Raw genomic sequence first — 22,731 nt, 5'->3', positions numbered from 1 at the left:
GAGAGGAAATTATGAGAAAAAAGACAGCAGAGCTTTACAGCATCCCAATGTCAACATTCCAGAGATGTTACCAGCAGTGGCAGCACCGGTGGGAAAAGTGTGTGCACTCCCAAGGGGAGTACTTTGAAGGTGATTGAATAAAAAATTTCAAATGTGCAATTTTTTTTTCTTTATGGACCAAGGTCGGGTACTTTTGAATGGACCTCGTATATAATATATATATATATATATATATATATATATATATATATATATATATCAGCAATTATATATGTATATATATATATATATATATATATATATATATATATATATATATATATATATATATACACACACACACATACATACATACATATATACATAATGGCGGCCCTCAGTTAGCGGTAGGGGTTCCGTTCCTGGCCGCCGACACCAAGCGATTTTCGACGCTGAGCGATTTTAAAGCCTACGGCCACCACACACCTTCTTTCGAAACTCTAGACCAGTCAAAGGCGCCGTAATCCCACAACGGCGCAATAAGTAAAATTATATTTATGCAGTATAGTACTATAGAATTTACTGTACAGTACTTTGGGTTTCTAGAGTATGTAAAGATATAATAAAGTTTATACATTTTACAGGTAGCTGTAGTGTTCAGGTTACGATCATTAAAGTCTTACGATAGTCCGATTTTATGAGAGATCAAATTACAATGGCCTAACTTTATCCATCTTCTAGTTACATAAGTTCAATAACAGCAAAAGAGAATGATGAAAGTATGGTTTTAACGCTATACTCTTTGCGTGAACGTGTACAGCCATGAACAACCGAACGAGAAAAGACTTTTTTTTTTTTTTTCTAAGTACAACCTAACTGGATAACATCCATTTGGCTTGTATTTCAATCATCGTACTACAGTACAACATTACCGTAGTTGTTATAAATGGCGTTATGTATAGAATAGAACTGAGATATTCTTAATGTAATAAACTTTTATTCGCTATAGATCAGAGATCAATATAGATTAAAGATCAATCGGGAAATATACTGTTAAATTTAAACCTAGTTGTAACTGAAGCTGAGAAAACTGTTCAAGCTGCTAATGACTATTATCGTACATCGGCAACAAGGATAAAACTGCAGTAAACGTATGCCATCAAACACAACCGTAGATAAAATTTGGGATAAAAATCATTTAATCAAAACTACTGTGCTTGAAAGTACACATTTTACTGTTGGTTTCACGCCGATATAAGATAAATAACGTAAAGTTCGTATTACAATGATATAAAGGATTATTGCGAATGGAATCACGTAATTTTTTACGCAATAAACATGCCACCAACGTAATATGTTAACGAAAAAAAAAAGTAGTTCACATTCACAACGAGACATATTCAATAAATATTTCCACCTAAAAACATGCTGTATAAGGAAAAAATAACTTTGTCTCTTATAAGTCAAGTATCTAGATATTCGTTTATGCTAACTAGAAGCAAGAGCATTCGCTCAGAATTGCGTTATGATGAAACAAACTCGTATTCATCAGCTGATTTCAAACTACAACATTGGCCGCTCCGCGGAATACGGGCTTAAATTTGCTGTAGTACAATATTCTTGGATACAGTGAAATAATGTATAACTTTTTAAAGGATTTATGGAAGAGATGCATAATTAATAAAATAACACAATGCATTTTTCGGAACTGGTGGACAAGAACGAACATGAAAAAACATCCCCCGACAACGTGGAGCATAGTTACAAAGGCTGCCTTAATATGTATCTTATTTCTGTACAAAAATGAAAATACCTTTACGTAATATATTTTCATACACATTTTAAACATAAAAGCATAAACATTTAAAAAATCGACACATTGATTGCTAAATTTGCACTCTTTTTAACTCTATATTTTTGGAAGAGCGGCAGACGGCGGCATACAAGAACGAACTTGAAAAAACATCATAGTCGATAACTTGAAGGGCAGTTTCAAAAGCTGCCTTTTTATCATATTTCTGCACAGAAATAGAAATACCCTATTCATAATACATTTTCATACACATTTTAAATATAAAAGCATAAACATTTATAAAATCAACACATCGATCGTTAATTTGCACTTTTTTTAAATCTATATTTTTGGAAGAGCGGCAGGCGGCGGCTTACAAGTAAAAACATGAAAAAACATCGTATTTGATAATGTGAAGGGCAGTTTCAAAAGCTGCCTTTGTATCATATATCTGTACAGAAATAAAAATACCTTTCACGTAATACATTTTCATACACATTTTAAACAAAAGCATGAACATTTATAAATCGACACATCCATAGCTAAATTTGCACTTATGAACTCGATATTTTTCGGCATAGAAACAAAGCGTCAGAGGCATATATTTTACCCTAATACCTACGTAATAACTCTCCATAAAATTTGTTAATATAATTTGCATAACCTTTATAGTCTGAACGGCATTTCTACAAATGTATGAACTCGTTAGACAACGGCGCTAGCGAAGCTGTTAACTGAAAATTGTGCCGTAAAGATACCTTTAAAATGCCTTATTTTTTTAATGAATATTTTTGATGACCGCCGTAAAACCGATTCGCCGTTGAGTGATTGCGCTGTTAACCGCAGGCCGCCTGTGTATGTATATATATATATATATATATATATATATATATATATATATATATATATATATATATATATATATATATATACACACACACAACACACACACACACACACACACATACACAGGCAGTTCCCGGGATACGACTGGGGTTCCGTTCTTAGACGCGTCGTAAGCCGAAAACCGTCGTAAGCCAGAACATCGTCAAAAATCCAAAGAAACTTACTTTAATGCTTTGGGTGCATTGAAACTATGTAAACTGCATTCTTATGGCATTTTTCATCAAAAAAACCTTCAAATATTGATTATTTTGCATTTTTGGTGTCCTATTTCATCTCCCAGATGAGCGTTGTAGGCGTCGTAACCCTGGAACATGCGTCGTAACCCTGGAAATAACGTCTATTGACAAGCGTCGTAACCTCGGAAGGTCGTAAGCCGACTGCCTGTATACATACAGACATACATATACACAGGTGGCCCGCATTTAACAGTGCAATCGCTTAGTGGCAAATCGGTTTTATGGCTGTCTTCAAAAATATTCATTAAAACAATAAGGCAGTTTAAGGTATTTTTACGGCACCAATTCCGGATAACAGAGCCTCTAGTGCCTTTATATCTAACAAGTACAGTGTTCCCCCCCCCCCCCCTCTTATTCGCGGGGGATGTGTACCAGACACCCCCGTGAATAGTTAAAGCCACAACTAATCATGTTTATAACTGCCTATCTTGAAAGTTCAGATACCAAATTTATACCTTAAATAACATCCTACTTCAAATATACCCAAAATTACTAACCTATTACTGTATTAATCTTTTGAGGTTATATTATTAATATAATTTCAAAGTCATCTTAAACATTTTACCATTAAAAATATGTACCACATATACTCGCATTTCATGCGACTTTTGAAGCCCTAATTGTTCATATACGGAACAAACCTTCGGTCTTAACATTAGGATTTACTAGCGCCAAGCTGGAAACCGGTAGAATTAAAATTACACTTGTGAGATCCAGGGACTATTGGCATTTATACCAGGTCACGGGGCATGTATACCCAGAATGCCCACGGCTACCTGTGACCCACCAGTTATTTTCCTACCGCCTTTAAGATAAGACGTGTTACTGTCTATCTGATTTAAAGCCGGTTTTTCAGTTTGCCCGTTCTTTATCCATTTCATTTTTCATTTCTTATTACCTTTTCTTTCTACGAGTGTGCTCAGTGTGAGGAACGTGTGTATAAGTGGTATGATGGAGAATTTTGCCTCAACATCGGGATCGTCTACCGTTTCGAAGAGGAGACAAAGGAAATGCCCAGGAGTCAGTGGCTTTCCATGTTCTAGGTTCCTAACTTCGGTGTCGACGGATCCTCATCCAACGTGTAGTAGGTGCAGGGAAAACGTATGTACGATTACTAATCCATGTTCTGTTTGTCGCGGTTGGTCGGTGGAACAGTGGAAGAAGTTCTATGAGACAATACAAAAGGAAGGTGGTGACGCCATCTTTGGATGACCAAACCTTACCGGCTTCTTTTGTATCGGCAGTAAACCAGGCTGCTCCATATGTTTCTCCACCTGCTTTTGATTTGTCTCATACCCCTTCGGTTTCTCCTAGCGGTTCAGTATCAGAAACGTCAGGAGGGGCCTTGGGTAATTTTATGAATAATATGCACTCTCCTTTGTTCCCAGCAAGTAGAGGGGGAGATCTGCCATCTTTGTTCCAGGCTCCTGCTCCTCAAGCGCATAGGTTGGATGGTACGTGGTCAGCGCTAGGCCTACCAGGCGTACCAACCTTGGATGGTCTGCTTGCGCATTATATGGCGTCACGGTTCCAGCAGGGTCTGGCAGCGCTGAATGTTCCTTATCCCCCGGGCTTGCAATTTATGGGAATTAATGCCACGGCTTCACCATCAAACTCAGAGTTTACAGCGATGCAGAACGTGGGAGGTAGTTTGGCAGCAAACGTGCGGTTGCCAGCAGAAACCTCTTGGTCTCTCCCTACGAGAGGGATGACGTCACAACATACATCACACATCGATATGGCAGGCGTGATGACGTCACAGACTGCTTCTCGGCCTATTTCGCTGCACCCAGACGCTAATACGCCTTCTGACCCGTCAATGCAAACTGTAATGCAGAAATTACAGGATATAGAGAAGAGAATGAATAAGAGAGACAAAAAGAAAAAGTGTGATTCGCCTTCTTCGTCTTCTTCCTCTAGTTGTGCGTCGTCGCTAAGTCCGATAACGTCACGGCGAGCGCCAGTCAAGCGTTGGAGGAGGATTCGGGAGTTCCTGGCGGATCCTCGGGCTAAGAGGAGAAGAATCAATTCTTCCTCATCTTCGGACCAAGACTGTCATATCCAAGTCAGCAGGAAGGTCGGGAAGTCAGTGGCTATTAAGCACAAGGTTAGCAGACTAAGCCGTTCGCAAGAATCCGAACAAGCGAGAGAGGCGACGGCCGACGGACTAGCGGCCGATGTGGAGTTGCCAGTTCGGATCGCAAAAACTACGATACCGCTGGTAAAATCGACGTTGGCGGCGAAAGGTGCAGCAGAGGATAGAATGCAGTTCCCAGTTTCGCCCGTAAGGCCGTTCAAAATACGTACGAAGGACGATAAGGCTCCTATTAAAAGTACGAAAAATATGGAGTTGGCAACCTCGGCGGATACGTTCGTGGAAGGCAGTGTCCGTCTGGATGAAAGGTCGAGGCCGAGTTCTGCGACGCTCATAAACGATGCCAATACTAATAGAGACGAAGTTATATCTGTCGTAAGGGAGCCTTCATCTTGGAGATCTAGACGAGATTCTCGCTCTAGATCCGTGAGCAGAGAAAGAGTGAGGCGTTCTCGTTCCCCTGCTGACTATCCGGGATCGAGCCAACAGCGGCCAGCAAAGATCAAAGAGACCGCGGCCGTAGGGGCAGGCGGCCGTGGAATTCCGGGCCGTCTGTCAGAAGATAGGGGCGAGACAACATCCCTTGTGACGGAGAATGGTACATTAGAGCCGGAGGAAGGAGAAAACCAAGAGTTTCTGGCCTCGTATGCAGAGGTGATTGATTTGATTCGTCAATTCAATAACCTTTCGGAGAAGACAGAAACACCGGCCAGTATGCTTCCGCCTGGAATTGACATGGCATTTGGATTAAAAAGGGATACCAAGGTGTCGTATGAATTGCCTTGTTCGAGTCATGCGGAGTCGGTCTTGCAACACGTAAACGTAAAGATTGCAGGAAGGGATAATTCCTTATGATCTAATAGATCATTTAAATTTATTCCCCCTCCAATGATAAAGCAAAGGAAATATTATACGACACCGAAGGTCCCTTTGCTGTCTAGACAAGTGAACCCTAATGTTGTAAGATTAAGGCCTGGATTAACCTTGGATCAGGTTAAAATGGAGTGCCCTTCGATGACGTACCAAGAGGCTGCTACGTTAGAAGCAACAGCTTCTTCTGTCTTTCAGGCTGCTTCTTGGTTAGACCTTTGGTCGCATCCTCGGAAGTAACAAGAAAAGTAGTGGATGAACCATTGTTCATTAGATTACTACAAGTCAGGTTCCAAGGCGATTGCGTACCTGACAAACGTAAGTGCCAGTGTTTGGGCAAATATCCTGCTAATGAGGAGAGATGCAGCGTTGGCTAGACTAAGCCGCAATGTGGATTGGGATTCCCTGTTAGCAATGAGGAATGGGGATATATTGGAATCGCAACTGCTGTTGCCAGAGGTCATACTGGAAGAGGCAATAGATAGAAGAAGGATGGACACTAACGATAGGTTGGTGCAACAGGCAGTTAGGAAAACTTCTAACAGTCAAGCTACTCCTTTGGAGGGAAGACAGCAGCAAATGTCTTGAAAGAAGACAGTGAGACATAACATCCCTAATTGAGTCACAAAACCCTCTTCCCCAAAGAGGCTAACTCATCGGCCCTTTCACAATAGAAACAACAGAGGAAGGGGCAATAGGGGAAGAGGGAGAGGCTCAAGAAGATAGGATGGGCGCCTCCCATCACTCGGCCACACCAGTGGGGGGTTGCCTGGCAAATCACTGGAAGGTATGGCAGGAGCTAGGGGCAGAGCAGTGGGTGGTGGATGTTCTCAGGATCGGGTATTTGATCCCGTTCGGGGTAACCCCGCCCCTGACAGATCAGCCATTACCCCACGTCGCTTATGCCCACAAATCTCAGAAGGCCACTATTCTTCAGGACGAAGTGAAGAAGATGATGGAAAAAGGAACTGTGCAACAAGTATGCAGTCCGTCAAAAGGCTTCTACAGCAGGATTTTCCTGGTACCCAAAGCCAACGGGGAGTGGAGGACAGTAATAGACCTGTCAATGCTGAATCTGTTTATAAGGAAAACCAGTTTCAAGATGTAAACTCCAAAAACGGTTCTACAAGCAGTCAGGATCGGAGACTTTATGCTGACAGTCGATCTAAAGGACACATACTTTCAGATACCAGTCCATCAGTCTTCAAGGAAATTTCTCCGCTTCAGTCTTGCAGGGAAAGCTTTCGAATTCAAGGTCCTGTGCTTCGGATTGACGTCTCCTCAAGTTTTTACAAGAGTGTTCACTCTCGTGTCGACGTGGGCGCATGCTCAGGGGATCAGGCTAATAAGATACCTGGACGATTGGCTGGTGATAGCAAAGTCCAGGGAGAAATTACTCAGGGACAGGGCAATCCTCCTGCAGCTTTGTCACAGCCTAGGTATTGTGGTAAATCAGGAAAAGTCGCAGTTGGATCCAAGTCAACGTTTGGAGTATCTGGGAATGGTTATAGACACAACACAAGCCAAAGTATTCCCGACAGACCAAAGAATAGAGAAATGCAAACAAGTGGTGAATGCCTTTCTGGGAAAACAGACACAGCCAGCAAGACAGTGGCAGGTGGTGCTGGGAATCCTAACCTCCCTGGAGAAGCTAGTACCACAAGGAAGGCTACACCTTCGGTCCCTACAATGGAGGATGAAGGAGTTTTGGTCACCAATAGTAGATCACCCGTACGAGCAAATTCCCTTGTCGGCAGAAGTGAGGAAAGACTTGCTGTGGTGGGTGAACGACGACAATCTGACAGTGGGTGTCCCCCTTCAACAATCCTCTCCAGACCTCTTACTGTTCTCGGATGCGTCACTAGAAGGCTAGGGAGCCCATATGGAGGAGTTGATGGTGTCAGCAAAATGGAGTTGCAAGGACAGAGAACTCCATATAAACGTGCTGGAGTTAAAAGCAGCGTTTCTAGCTCTACAGGAATTCAGGGAGAGAGTAAAGGGACACTCAGTGGTATTGATGTCAGACAACACCACAGTAGTAGCTTATATAAACAAGCAAGGAGGCCTAGTTTCTCGGCAGTTACATGTGATGACAGTTCAACTTCACCAGTGGGCTATAGAGAACCTGGTAGACATCAGGGCCAGGTATATTCCGGGAAAAAGAAACATAGTGGCCGACAAGTTGAGCCACAGGGATCAGATTCTGGGAACGGAGTGGTCCCTGCACCAACAGGTAGTGGACAGGATGCTCATGTTGTGGGAAGGACCGATCATAGACCTATTCGCAACCAGGTACAACAAAAAGTTGGAAGTGTATTGTTCAGTAGTCCCAGACGCAGAGGCAGTAGCAGAAGATTCGCTACAACACCCCTGGGACAATCTGGACGTGTACGCATTTCCTCCATTTTGTCTAATCCATCAGGTTCTGAACAGGGTAATGCGGTCTCAGAACCTCAAGATGACCCTGGTAGCCCCGTTATGGCCAAAAGCAGAGTGGTTTCCAGACCTACTGGAACTCCTAGTAGATGTGCCGAGAGGGTTACCCCCATGGAGCAATCTACTGTGTCAGCCGCACATGGAGAGGTACCACCAGTCGGTGAAGTCCCTATCGCTACATGGGTGGAGACTGTCAAGTATCTCCTCCGAGCGAGAGGGTTTTCGCAGAAAGCAGCAACTCAGATGGCAGGAAATATCAGAAAATCATCTGCGACGGTATACCAAGGAAAGTGGTCAGCATACTGTGATTGGTGTCGTAGAGGGTACTTGTCTCCACTCGATACCACTATTCAGCAGTTAGCAGACTTTCTGATATATCTCAGAACAGAAAAGCATATGTCTGTATCTGCAGTGAAGGGGTACAGGGCGGCTCTAGCCTCAGTCTTACGAATGAAAGGAGTGGACATTTCGTCTTCATGGGAGTTGGCCATGCTGATGAGGAGCTTTGAACAGTCATGCCCACCAAAGGAGCTAAAAGCCCCAGATTGGGATCTGACCAGGGTACTGAGTAGTCTGACAAAACCCCCCTACGAACCACTAAGGCAGTCCACGGATAGGAGCCTGACCCTGAAGACAGTCTTCTTATTGGCCCTGGCTTCAACCAAAAGGGTGGGGGAGCTACATGGCCTATCATATCTCATAAAGCACTCGAGAGGTTGGAGGTCAATGGTATTTGAGTTTGTCCCAGAATTCGTGGCCAAGACCCAAAACCCAACAATAGTAGGCGGCAGATTCGACTCCTTTACCATACCTTCCTTGGCAGACTTTGTAGACAATGACAGAGATGAGATGCTCCTGTGCCCCGTCAGGGCACTAAGGGAGTACTTAAAGAGACAAGGCACCTCAGGCCGGGGTGCCGGAAGTTGTTCGTAAGTACAGGACGGAATAAGAAGGAAGTGTCTAGGAATACAATATCGTTTTGGCTAAGGGAGACGATCAGAGATGCTTATATGGCAGAAGACAGAGGGTCAGATAGCCAGGTGGGAGCTAGAGCTCATGACATCAGGGGCTTGAGTGCTTCTCTGGCATTTAAGAAGAACATGTCTGTGGATAGAATTCTGAAAGCTGGTGTGTGGAAACGCCAAACAACTTTCACCTCATTTAATTTGAAAGACGTTGCCCCATAGATCCTTGGACACTTTTTCCTTGAGTCCAGTAGTGGCGGCCCAACAAGTGATATAGCTCATCCAGTGCCCCTGGCGGGTCAGTTTGCGTCTAGTTTAAGATGAAGGTATGAAAGTAGAATTAATGGGATGACTGGTCTTTTTTCTTTACTACTTTCTTCCTACTCCTTTAACTACGGGCAATATGAAGGAGAGTACCGTCATGTGCTGGAACGGACTAGGTGCAGGTGAGGTGGTCAGCCATACTGTGAAGCTATCTTAGGTTATGATATACTTTTCAGTAGCAACACACCCCTCTAGATAATAGGGAAAAGAGGGGTGAAGGTGGATCCAGTTGCAAGGGACAAGAGTAAACAATAGAATGGTATCTACACCCAAGTGGGGGAAAACCTATAGATCCGCTTATATCTTTGGTTCTAGGTTCATTGTCCATTCTCTTAGAATTTCCCTATATATTCGGAAATGGATAAGGTGGCAAACTCCCAGTCAGTTGTAGAGACTTACCTCCCTCCAATAAGTAAGTCTATCCTAATGTTAAGACCGAAGGTTTGTTCCGTATATGAACAAATACCAAATTTGTAACTAATTTGTATTTTTCATAACTAACAAACCTGAGGTCTTAACATGAGGATTTACTAGCGCCAAGCTGGAAACCGGTAGAATTAAAATTACACTTGTGAGATCCAGGGACTATTGGCATCTAAACCAGGTCACGGGGCATGTATACCCAGAATGCCCACGGCTACCTGTAACCCACCAGTTATATTTCTAACCCAGTTTAGACTGCTAGAGGGGTGGTTCGAGGTGGGCCTTTACCTGTTAAGACCTCAGGTTTGTTAGTTATGAAAAATACAAATTAGTTACAAATTTGGTATTTTTGGAGCTAATTATAAGGGGGTCGCATCTTACATGAGATATAAAATTCAAGTATGTAATAATCATATATTAGTGTGATAGAATACAAACAAAATATCTTTTCCATGGATATTTTAAAAAGTCTTGTTTTACTTCACTGCATCCAATAATATATGCATTTTCATATTACTATTTGTTTTTATTATAAAATACAAACATAGCAATCAATGTTATGTTTTGGAAATCAGCTGAGGGTGATTGTGGAGTAGGTTTGTTTTGCTGTGTTGAACTCAAATCAAAGCAACTTTCTTGCCTCTAGTTAGCGCAAATGAATCTCGAGATACTCTGTTTATATGAGACAAGGTTATTTTGCATTATACAAAGTGTTTTCAAGTGGAAATGTCACTTGAAAACATATTGTTTCTGAACAAAATTTAGTTATTTTTTCGTTTGTAGATGGCGCTGAGGGCATGTTTATTGCGTAAACAGAAATCAACATTCTGTTCGATATTTTCACTTTATCTCAACAGAATACTACAAGCTTTACGTATTTATCTTTTATTGGAGTGCAAACAGTAAAATGTGTTATTTTCATGCCCAATACTATTGAATTAAAACACATTTCTCAAATTTTGTTTACGGTCGAGTTTGATGGTACTATACCGAAGTTTGCGAAAGTTTCATCTACATTGCCGATGCACGATGATAGTCGTTAGCATATCAACATTCTTTCCTCAACTTGCCTAAAATTTACAGATTAAATTTAGCAGTGTATGCCCTTGCCAATCTTTTATCCACAGCGAGTATAATACTATATCGTGCATCGGCAACAAGAATATAACTCCAGTAAACTTATGCCATCAAACAACCGTAGATAAAATTGAGAGAAAATTATATTAATCAAAACTTAGGTCTTGAAAGAACACATTTTACTGCTGTTTTCATGCCGATAAAAGATAAGTAACATAACTGTAAAGTTTGTACTACGATGAAATGAAGTGAAAATAGCTAACGGAATCGGGTAATATTTTTACACAATACACATGCCCACAACGCAATCTGTTAACGAAAAAATGCTTAAGTTCATGAGACGGTTCAAATTCATATTTTGACTTAAAGACACGTCATATAACGACAAATTACTTTGTCTCATACAACTAGAGTATCTAGATATTTTACGCTAACTAGAAGAAAGACCATTCGCTCCGAAATGAGTTAAATACGGAAAAATAAACTCGTATTCGCCATCAGCTCATTTCCAAACCAAAACACTGACTGCTTTGATAGTATTTAATGGCACAATAATATGAGAATACATACAATATTATTCGATACTGTCATCTATAACTTTTTAAAAGAATCAGAAAAGATGCATAGTCATTGTGTATTTATTTCGTAAATATACGTAGTTGTCAGCAGCCTGACATCTCTCAACTAGGTATGCCGATGTCGGTCCGAATCTGAACTGATTCCCGTTTCGTGTTCTTTTTCCCACTGATATGTCATAGTCAGAATGCATTGAAAGTCCAAAATTGGCTTTTATTAATAAATTACTAAATTATATTGCATATGTAGTATACAGTATACTGATGGCTAGGCTACTGTATTCGTATATATACAATATATGTACTACGATATCATCATCATCGTATAGGCGAGGCTAACTTGTTAAACGTTACTCAATTTCTCTTTGTACTGAATCATCATAAGCCAGTGTGCATTGAACCTAGAGAATTGGCTGAAATTAATAATTAGTATGCCAAATATGTATAAAGTATGCTATGTAGTGTAGGCTAGGCTACCCTATATGTGAAAATGGTATACTGATTGCCCTAGTGTAGGCTACGCTAGTATGATATCCTTACGGCCAAATCTGTTTATGACATATTGTTCATAACCAATTGCGGTAGTAAGTCGACTACTACCTGTAATGTAAAAATATATCAGTCCTATTCTCATTAACATCATTTGTAACATAAATAAGGTAATTTTTTTACTATCATACGATGGTTGAAATGCAAGCAAAAAGGCTGTTTTTGTTGGATTGGTTGTTCACAGCACATCAGCTGTTTCTGGCTGTAGAATGCGTTTTCCAAACAAGTATATCATTACTACCAATACTTTTTGCATTCTCTTTTACTTTTTTAAACTGTACTAGAAGATGGGATGGATTAAGAGATGGAGGAAAACTAGAAGATGGGATAGATTAAAAGATGGAGGAAAAGGAGTGGCCTAGCTAAAAAATGGAATAGATAAAGAAGAGGAAAAGAGGTTAGCCTATTGTTAAATTTTGGTCTCGTAAATTTAACTCTCATGATACGTGAGATACGTGGTAAGATAATTTTAGGGTGAAAATTTGCAGGTCTCATGATATGCCAGATCGCATGTTATGCGAGTATATACGGTACCTACAGCCAATAACAGATAGACCATTGAATGGCAACATCATATATCTGACTATCAGGAGTGAAATTATTATGAATTATTTCTGAGACACAGAATAATAAAGGAGAGAGAGAGAGAGAGAGAGAGAGAGAGAGAGAGAGAGAGAGAGAGAGAGAGAGAGAGAGAGAGAGAGAGAAAATAACTCCTAGCTCCTAGACTCCAACTCCTTCCCCTCTGCCACTTCGTCTATCGAACTGCCATTTACTCCCCTGCCCACCTTCCTCCAAGTGGATAAAAAGACTGGGAATCGCTATTTTTTTTATTAATCTTATTAATATTTGAAAATTAGTTATAAGGTAAATCATTTATTTATACTACAAAACAAATAACCATACGTAAGTAAGAGAGAGAGAGATTCTTATTGTTCTTGTTTAATCTCATTAAACGTAATATTATTTGAAAACTAGCAGTGTATATTATTATTTTACCATAAAATGTAGTAATGGCCATAAAGATATACATATACATACACTTCCAGTCCAAACAGAGGGCGAGAGTTACCACTAAAACATGTTATCTTGTGTGGCAAGAGAGAGAGAGAGGGTTATCCTTATTTAAGAGTGAAATGGATATATCATTGTATTTCTTTAAAATACTATCACATATAAATCTTGAAAATAGTTATATTATTATTAATATTATGCAAAAATATTAATAAACATATACACATGTACCATAGAAATTCTCTCATCTCAGTAAAAGAGAGAGAGAGAGAGAAATTGTCTGATCTGGTGTGGGCAACACACTCCCCCTCCTGTCACATTACTTGATATACAGTGTTACCTCGAGATACGAAATTAATCCGTTCCGAGGCGGCCTTCGTATCATGAGTTTTTCGTATCTTGAACCGCATTTTACATGTAAAATGCCTAATCCGTTCCAAGCCCTACAAAAACACCCCAGTTAATTATATTTCCAGGCCTACAACACATGTTCTAGGGTTACGACGCCGATCCGACGGAAGAAAGATGACTCCAAAAAGGTGCTAGAGACTTCCTATTTGTTGCAAAATAAAGGTGATTGAATATTACTAGAATGTAATAGTTTTAGCTTACAATTACTTTTTTTTACCATTTCAGTAGAGTCAAAGTGGACCGAAGGTTGAAATTTTGGCACATCGTTATTTATATGAAAATATTTCAAAACTGATAAAAGCTACAACCATGGGTTGTTTATTGTTGTATTCTACATGAAATTGCACACATTTCCATATATAAAACTTTATGTAACGGCTAATTTAAAATGGTGCAAACATTACGACAATCGGATGAAAAAATTTATGATTTTTTCGGAAGAGTTACCGCGCGGACGTAAGGAAAAAGTTTATTTTCATGAATTCACCATAAATCAAAATATTGTGCTAGAGACTTCCAATTTGTTGCAAAATGAAGGTAAATTATTGAATATTACTAGAATATAAGAGTTTTAGCTTACAATTGCGTTTTTCGACCATTTCGATAGAGTCAAAGTTGACTGAAGGTTGAAATTTTAGCACTTATCGTTATTTATATGAAAATATTTCTAAACTGATAGAAGCTATAACCATGCGTATTTTTTTGTTGTATTCTACATGAAATTGCGCACATTTCCATACATAATAATCTGGAACGGCTGATATAAAATTGTGCAAAAATTATGTCAAAGTGACAAAATAATTTCTGAGATATGTCACTGATGCTTTTTAGTGCGAGAAGAAAGAAATTCGCGCTTGCGCGCCTGGGTAACGATTGTAAACAAAACAGCAGCTTGATCCATGAGCTCCCAGCATCCCCCAAGGCGAGTGATTCAAAAGTTTTCGCCTAGTAGGCCTATAAATATTTTTCCGCAAATTTTTTAGAAACTTTTTTTTGTTGACGTACCATACGTCGGTTTGACACCTGACAGACAATTTTCGTCGACGTTTAATACATCCAATCAGCGTTAAAGGGTTAACCGTTAAATGCCTATTGGACGTATTATACGTCAACTAAAATTGTCTGTCGGGTGCTAATCGGACGTACGGTACATCGACTACAAAATGTTTTTTTTAAATATTCGCGGAAAAATAGTTATAGGCTTAGTTTGCGAAAAATTTGAAATCACGCACCTTGAGGGATGCTAGGAGTTCACGGATCAAGCTCTTGTTTTGTTTACAAGCATTACCCAGGCACGCATGCGCGAATTTCTTTCTTCTCACACTAAAAAGCACCAGCGACGCAACTCAAAAATCCTTTTGTCACTTTGTCGTAATTTTTGCACCATTTTATATTAGCCGTTACATAGAGTTTTGTATATGAAAATGTGCACAATGTCATATAGAATACAACAAAAAACAACCCATGGTTGTAACTTTTATCAATTTTGAAATATTTTCATATAAATCATGATAAGTGCCAAAACTTCAACCTTTGGTCAACTTTGACTTGACCAAAATGGTCAAAAAATGAAATTGTAAGCTAAATCTCTTACATTCTAGTAATATTCAATCATTTACCTTCATTTTGCAACAAATTGGAATTCTCTAGCACAATATTTCGATTTATAGTAAATTTTTGAAAAAAAAAATTTTCCTTATGTTTGCGCGGTAACTTGACTGAAAATCTCGGAAATTCTTTCGTCTCATCATAATTTTTGCGCCGTTTTATATCAGCTGTTACATAAAGTTTTATATATGAAAATGTGTGCAATTTCATGTAGAATACGACAAAAAACAACCCATAGTTGTAGCTTTCATCAGTTTTGAAATATTTTCATATAAATCACGATAAGTGCCAAAATTTCAACCTTCAGTCAACTTTGACTCTACTGAAATGGTCGAAATACCCAATTGTAAGCTAAACCCCTTACATTCTAGTAATATTCAATCATTTACCTTCATTTTGCAACAAATTGAAAAACTCTAGAACAATATTTTGATTTATGGTGAATTTTTGAAAAACATTTTTTCCTTATGTGCGCACGGTAACAATTCTGAAAATCTCAGAAATTTTTTCGTCACTTTGTCGTAATATTTGCACTGTTTTATATTAGCTGTTACATAAAGTTTTATATACAAAAATGTGTGCAATATCTTGTAGAATACAACAAAAAATAACTCATGGTTGTAGCTTTTATCAGTTTTGAAATATTTTCATAAAAATCACGGTGCCAAAATTTCAACCTTCAGTCAACTTTGACTCGACCGAAATGGTCGCAACATACAATTGTCAGCTAAAACTCTTACATTCTAGTAATATTCAATCATTTACCTTAATTTTGCAATAAATTGGAAGTTTCTAGCACAATATTTCGATTTATGGTGAATTTTTGAAAAACACTTTTTCCTTATGTCTGCGTGTGGTAATTGCTGAAAATCTCAGAAATTCTTTCATCACTGTCGTAATTTTTGCACCGTTTTATATTAGCCGTTACATAAAGTTTTATATATGAAGATGTGCGCAATTTCATGTAAAATACAACAAAAAACAACCCATGGTTGTAGTTTTTATCAGTTTTGAAATATTTTCTTATAAATCACGAAAGTGCCAAAATTTCAACCTTTGGTCAAGTTTGACTTGTCCGAAATGGTAGAAAAACGCAATTTTAAGCTTAAACACTTACAGTCTAGTAAATATTCAATCATTTACCTTCATTTTGCAACAAATTGGAAGTCTCTAGCACAATATGTCGATTTACGGTGAATTTTTGAAAAACACTTTTTCCTTATGTCCATGCACGGTAACTCTGCCGAAAATATCAGAAATTCTTTCATCACTTTGTCGTAATGTTTGCACTGTTTTATATTAGCTGTTACATAAAGTTTTATATATGAAAATGTGTGCAATTTCATGTTGAATACAACAAAAAATAATTTATGGTTGTAGCTTTTATCAGTTTTGAAATATTTTCATATAAATCACGATAAATAGAAAAAATTCAACGGTCAACTTTAACTCGACCGAAAAATATTTTGATTTACGGTGAATTTTTTAAAAACCTTTTTTACGTTTGTAAACGTTAAAAATGTATAAATTATTCACCAGACGCTTGACAAACTGTGATTAAAAAAGTATGCTTGAGCTTTGCAGCTTAGGGGAACTATTGAGTATTACTTTTATCAGATATGTACTGTAGTAAGTGTGTATACTACTGGGTATCTTATAAGTTTAGATGTTTCAAACTGCCTTTACTTTATCAGTTTAAACGCCCGTTGTAATGTTAAGATCCAAAAATGTAATTGCAATTTATTGGTTTATCATTCAGAAGATAGCAAATTCACTTATGAGAACAGTATACGTACCCATTTATAAAAAGAAATAAAATCTTGAACAGGAAGGCTACTGTTACTATTGTATAATATATATATATATATATTAAATCATAATGTCTTAGTTGAAAAATTGAACTTTGTTTCTCTTCCAGGTGGCGTGGTTCCAAAGGGCAGGTGTTAAAGGCTTTGACACTCCAACTAAAGTGCTGCTTTTTTTTGCAGGATTCATCATCTTTTGTTTCATATCATTTGCTGTATATTGTGTCTGGTATCTTTATAATTATGTCAAACAACAGTATAAAAAATACAAAGAATTTGTTTTGCAAAAATTACCATCAAGTGAAGAAACAAACAGCATAGTATAATTTTCACCTGAATTAGTTACTACAGGTATTAGGTATGATCTCCATCCAGCTTTTAATATAGCAGTATGTAGAAAATTTTTCAAATATTTGTTAGTCCATAACTTCATTGCCAAGGTCGGCATCAATTGCCCCACAATTCATTTTGAATACCTGGTAAGGGTATGAGGTCCTGAAACACCTGGAGCAGAAAATGTTATGTTTGGTGGCAGAAATACCTGAACTCTCTCCTAAGTAATTTCTCACTTTAGGGATGAAAATTGAAGCCACCAGTGAATAACACTGCCATGGCCCAGTGTTGATGTTGCAATGCTGTAATGAGAGAAGATACTTGATTTTTTATTTTTCCAAAGTTTGAGGATTCTTTGCTTAGCATACAGTGCTAGGCTACCTTGCTAATTAGTACCAGTGTTAACTTGTTCTTCAGGGTCATAAAGCCTGGAATTTGTTTAGCTTGTGGATATATGTTGTATTGGGAATCTTTTGCCAAAAAAGGCCTGGTTTGTGTCATTTGCAATCTTGCGTAGTTATTCTGAAAATATGGCAGATGCATTCGCTTCACCAAATGCAGCCTCTCCAGTAATTTGTATATTAAGATTATACCTGCTTCTTAACTTATCAACCATCCCTTCCTGCTTGTGAATGGCTGGAAGTCCCTTTCCTTTCATGCTTTTTATCCAAAGTCCTCATATTTGCTCAAGGACTCTTGTTGTGTCAAATTGCCATCAAGACTAACTTTTCTGGCTCATATCTTCTACCCAGATATCATCTATCCTCAGTGGTAAATCCTTGCAGTTCACAGTTAACTACTTTTGCAGACGGGCATAACAGCAAAGGTAGCCTTTTTTTTTTTTTTAGCACTTTAATAAAATTGTGTGTTCATCATTGATTGTGGCAACCTGTGCTAGAGATTTCTTTGCCTATTTTAATTATATATTGTTTGTTTGTATACTGCTTTTACGTTGCATGGAACCAGTGGTTATTCAGCAACGGGACCAACGGCTTTACGTGACTTCCGAACCACGTCGAGAGTGAACTTCTATCACCAGAAATACACATCTCTCACTCCTCAATGGAATGACCGAGAATCGAACCCGCGACCACCGAGGTGGGACGCAAACACCATACCAACCACGCCACTGAGGCGCTTATTTTAATGATATAGTACCAGCAGGCCTGTAGGTGGATAGTGCAGTTAGTGCACCTCATGTGTTGCACTATAGGCATTATTTAAGGTTCTTTGCTGGGTGTCTTTGGCCCCTAGCTGCAACACATTTCATTCCTTTTACTGCACCTTTTATATTCTGTCTTCCATCTTACTTTCCACCCTCTTCTAACAATTTTTTCTTGGTCCTAAATTGTATATTCAGTGTGATTCACGACTAGCAGATTATTTTCTTGACAAATTTATTCTGTCTGAGAGGAAGGACTTCATGCTTTCACTGTGTATTAGAATTGCTACTATCATCATTGGATTCACATTTTGCAGCTGTTATTTTAGTGAGCAAGCGCTTTCTAGTGTACTGGCAAACTGAATGCTAGAGGCAGACTGGTGTGGGAACAAAAGGGGCTTCGGCTGCTGTTTTGTCTTGGGCATGACATGTCCCAACAATTTTCATCATGTTACAGCCTGTGCTTGCTTGTTGGGTAGATGACAGACAACCTGTGAAGCACTCTTGTCTTCCTCAATTTTCTATCAGTTTTGTATTGGGAGGGCTTTTATAAGCAAGGATAAGAACTAGTTTATGCATAGAGCTGGAGATAATGTACTTTATGAGGTACGTCAAGTTTCTTTTTTTCCTGTGAATTACATACCATTGCCTCATATAAAAAGTATTATCAGTGGAAGCTGGAGTGGTCATTAACTGTTTATCAGGGTGAGTGGGGATTCACCATTCACTTTTTCTTCAGCTGCCAGAGAGTGGACATCATGCTAGGCCTGCTCTCATCCTACTGTTGTTGAGTGCTTAATGATGAGCTGAATTAATTCCTTTCACTATTTTGTTGGTTTTTTGCTGAAATTCATTTTTTCCTCATTATTTTTTCCTTGAAGAAAAAACATGCTATTGCAAGAGTTATGGTTATCTGCTTGGGCACTTCCTGTCTTCCATAATAGTTGACCCTCACAGGTACTGCTCCTTTTGTAGGGTTAAATTGCATATTTGTACTTTCCTGTGCAACTAGGTGATGGTTGGACTTCTCAGTGGGAGTAGTATGGTAGGAGGAGGAAGAATGGTGATAGGAATGCAGGTGTTGTCTCCCTTCCACCTTTTGTTGTTGACTTTGAAGTTGTTACTGAGTAAGGGAGGTGCCAGGAAGAGAGAGTTAAAGTTCAAACATTGTTTGGATAGTTACTCTCTTTGATCTCATGGGGCTTCCCTTAGGAAAAATTCCATTCATTCTTTATGGGAGCAAGCAAAGGAGCAGAGGTCAGGTATGTCTTCCTTTTGGTGGAAACCCTTTAGGCTGAGCTTGAACAGTACTTTTGAAGCAAGACTGTTGGTCAGGTTGTCATGGTCACAGCTAGCCCTTGGTGTTTTGGATGACCCTTATCTGTGGAGCAGATGGTTTCCTTAAGTCCAGCAGATTGAGCAAGCTCCTTCTTCTGCCAATCACATGCAAGAGGATGCAGAGACTGCTACTTTTGTACTGAGCTCTTCAGTCTGTAGACTGACAAATGACTCCCTCTGTGGAGACTGTTCCTTCTTGGTTACAGAAATGGGCGCCATAAAGTCTGTTGCTGTGGTTTCTTTCTAGGCTACCTTGTGGCTCAACCTGTGGTTGAACATTTTGGCAGACTTTCCATTTAATAGGTTTCTCGTCTCATGACAAGATGGCAGTGTTCAGGAGGTTGTTGGTATTAGGGAGAAAGGTCCTGACTTTTCTCTTGCACCACACTACCAACTTGTTAGCTAACCTGGTTTTGAAAAGGATAGACATGGCTACTCTTTTCTCCCATTGATTTCTCAGGAGGATACCTCTTTTCTTCCATTGATTTCTTAGGAAAGTAGCCTTTCACAGAGTATCATGTCAAGTGTTTGACTCTAATCTGCTGTTTCTGCAGAGTTGTGTGGAGCTAGTAGTTTAGATGAGAAAGAAGGATTCTTGGGACTCTGAATCTTAACATTCTAGTCACAACTTTTCAGACCTTTTCTGTCTATGTTTCTGTTACAGAAAGAAGTACAGAATATTCATATTTACCAGTTTAGTTTTAACTGTCTTTTCTTTTATCATCCAAGCTGATGATCTTTATTTTGTTGTCCTTTCATTTCTGCTTAAGTTTGGTGTCCCCCAAAGTTATAAAAAAAATTTCTACCTCATCAAAGACCTGTCCTAATACCACAACATAGTTATCCACTTTTCTGTCATTCAGGCATTAAAAAGTCTTACTCCATATAAATTTTACATCCAGTACATTGCAGCGAGTTCCTCACATTTTCCTTGAGCAGTCGCATCAAACCTCTTGCTATTACCTAGGCAGCCCCTGTAAGCTGTTTTTCTTACAATGATTTTCAGTCCATGTTCCTCAGATTCTCTCGTCAACGCTAGGTTATCTACATAAAGCAGAGCAGCCCCCTAGGAGTTCATTTTCTGCAGGCTTTCCATGTTGCTTCCTCCAAGTGGCTCAGAACTTATACTTAACACATTTATCTCATCCTTTGAATACTACACCTGCTGCTGTCTTCACATAGGTATTGTGGCAGAATAATATCCCTGACTTGGGTCTCCGTGGTATCCTTCACCAATGGTACTGTTGTTAGATCCTTCTGAAGATTCACAAAATGTTTAGTAACTAATCTTCCTTCTTGATTTGTACTTTTCCTCTAATAGCTACATTATCAAGATTGCTTTTGTTGTTGGCCTTTACATAAAGGCAGATGGTTATTAGTTATAATTTTTATGTTACTCCTCCAGCACATTGGCCAATGTTTTCACATGTTCAAGTAATCTTACTCCATTAATTTCGTCTTTGCAGTAAACCCGCTTTATCTTTGTAACAAGAAATACCAGAGAAAATACCTATCGGAAAAGACAAAAGAAAGAAATGATTGTTTCCTAACTATACCTCCTATCCCAAATAAAAAAAGCTGAATAAATAAAGCATTAAAAGAGAAATGCATGCAGGTAAGGATTAATCGACTCTGAGAACCTTGCCTGTCACATGCATTCACAGTCAACCTTGCCCATCACATGCATTCACCACATCTAGTATTACCTTATTACTTTCTTATCATTATTGTAAGGCTTTTGCTACTTTTTGGGGCCCATCTCTATCTCTGTCATGTTTTCATAAATTCTGGAATGGTCAGGAGTGACCAATTCTACTGCTGTTTACACTAGTTTGTTCGTTCTTCCCAAGATTTCTGGAATTTATTTTTCATACTGAACTATACATATTTAATTGTACTGTATGTTAGTGAACCATCAAACTTTGGGAAACCCTAAAGATGAAAATAAAACCACCCATCACCTAACAAAACAGTTTAAAAGTATGCCCAGGAAGGAAAACTAAAAGCTTTGAGGAATTAATATTTTTGACCAAGTATCACATAAAATTTAAGTATGTAAAAAAAATTGCTGAATGAAGTTTGAGAAGTACTTACTTATGAATGTAACAGATTATATACGTATTTAAACTTTTTACATTTTTAATGGACTACATGCTCTTGTCAGGTCTTGATAATTGTTTTTGCTGAATAGCGGAGGTGATGTTCATTTTCAAAAGAATTCATTTTATTTTTACTCTAAGTGATGGACCAATATCAGCTTTTCTATCAAAATGCTTTTAATTTGGAAAGATTTTACAAGTAATTAACTCATAAAACATTCATTGGCAGGATTCCAACTATGGTAATTGTCAACTTTTGTATACTACTTATCTAGACATTTAACACTAATATATTTGTATTCCAATTAATGTGATAATAAAAGTTACAAGTAAAACCATTTTCTTTTATTAGGCGAGGGATTAACCTCAATTATTTGTCAGCTGGCTTTCATGAATTAGTATTTTGTAATTTCATTAAGAATGCTATAAATAGGCAAAGGCATTGCCTGAAGTGCAGTTAGCAGAGATTTTTATAGCGTAGTCGCTGTCTCATCCTCAAGGAATACCCTTTCCATGTTCTATCCAGAGCTCCATCGGGACCAGACTAATGTCAATCAATTCTCTTAACTGGTCTTGCTGCCAGATACTATTTGTAATGATAAATATTATAACACGTGTAAGGACTATGTAAATGGACTAGAGATAAGAGGGCACTTCCTATTATCCTTAGCGAACGCTAATACCCAGTTTACCTACTACATCAAAAAACCACAGGAAGAAGTGGTTATATACAG

The 22,731-nt window shown here is 38.6% G+C and overlaps 1 protein-coding gene across 1 annotated transcript in view; it reads left to right on the top strand.

Annotated features, from left to right (window-relative positions):
* Nucleotides 1-22,332, top strand: part of LOC135196909 (uncharacterized) — a 349,582-nt gene extending 327,250 nt beyond the window's left edge. The window contains exon 7 of the mRNA XM_064223723.1: nucleotides 17,179-22,332. Coding sequence (XP_064079793.1) covers nucleotides 17,179-17,391 — 213 coding nt within the window. The 3' untranslated portion in view covers nucleotides 17,392-22,332. The remainder of the gene's footprint in view (nucleotides 1-17,178) is intronic.
* The last annotated feature ends 399 nt before the right edge of the window (nucleotides 22,333-22,731 follow it).

The sequence above is a fragment of the Macrobrachium nipponense genome, chromosome 18 (genome assembly GCF_015104395.2).
Source record: "Macrobrachium nipponense isolate FS-2020 chromosome 18, ASM1510439v2, whole genome shotgun sequence".
NCBI classification, from domain to species: Eukaryota; Metazoa; Arthropoda; class Malacostraca; order Decapoda; family Palaemonidae; genus Macrobrachium; species Macrobrachium nipponense.
Note: the sequence above shows the minus strand (reverse complement) of the source record. Positions and strands in the feature narration are given on the sequence as shown.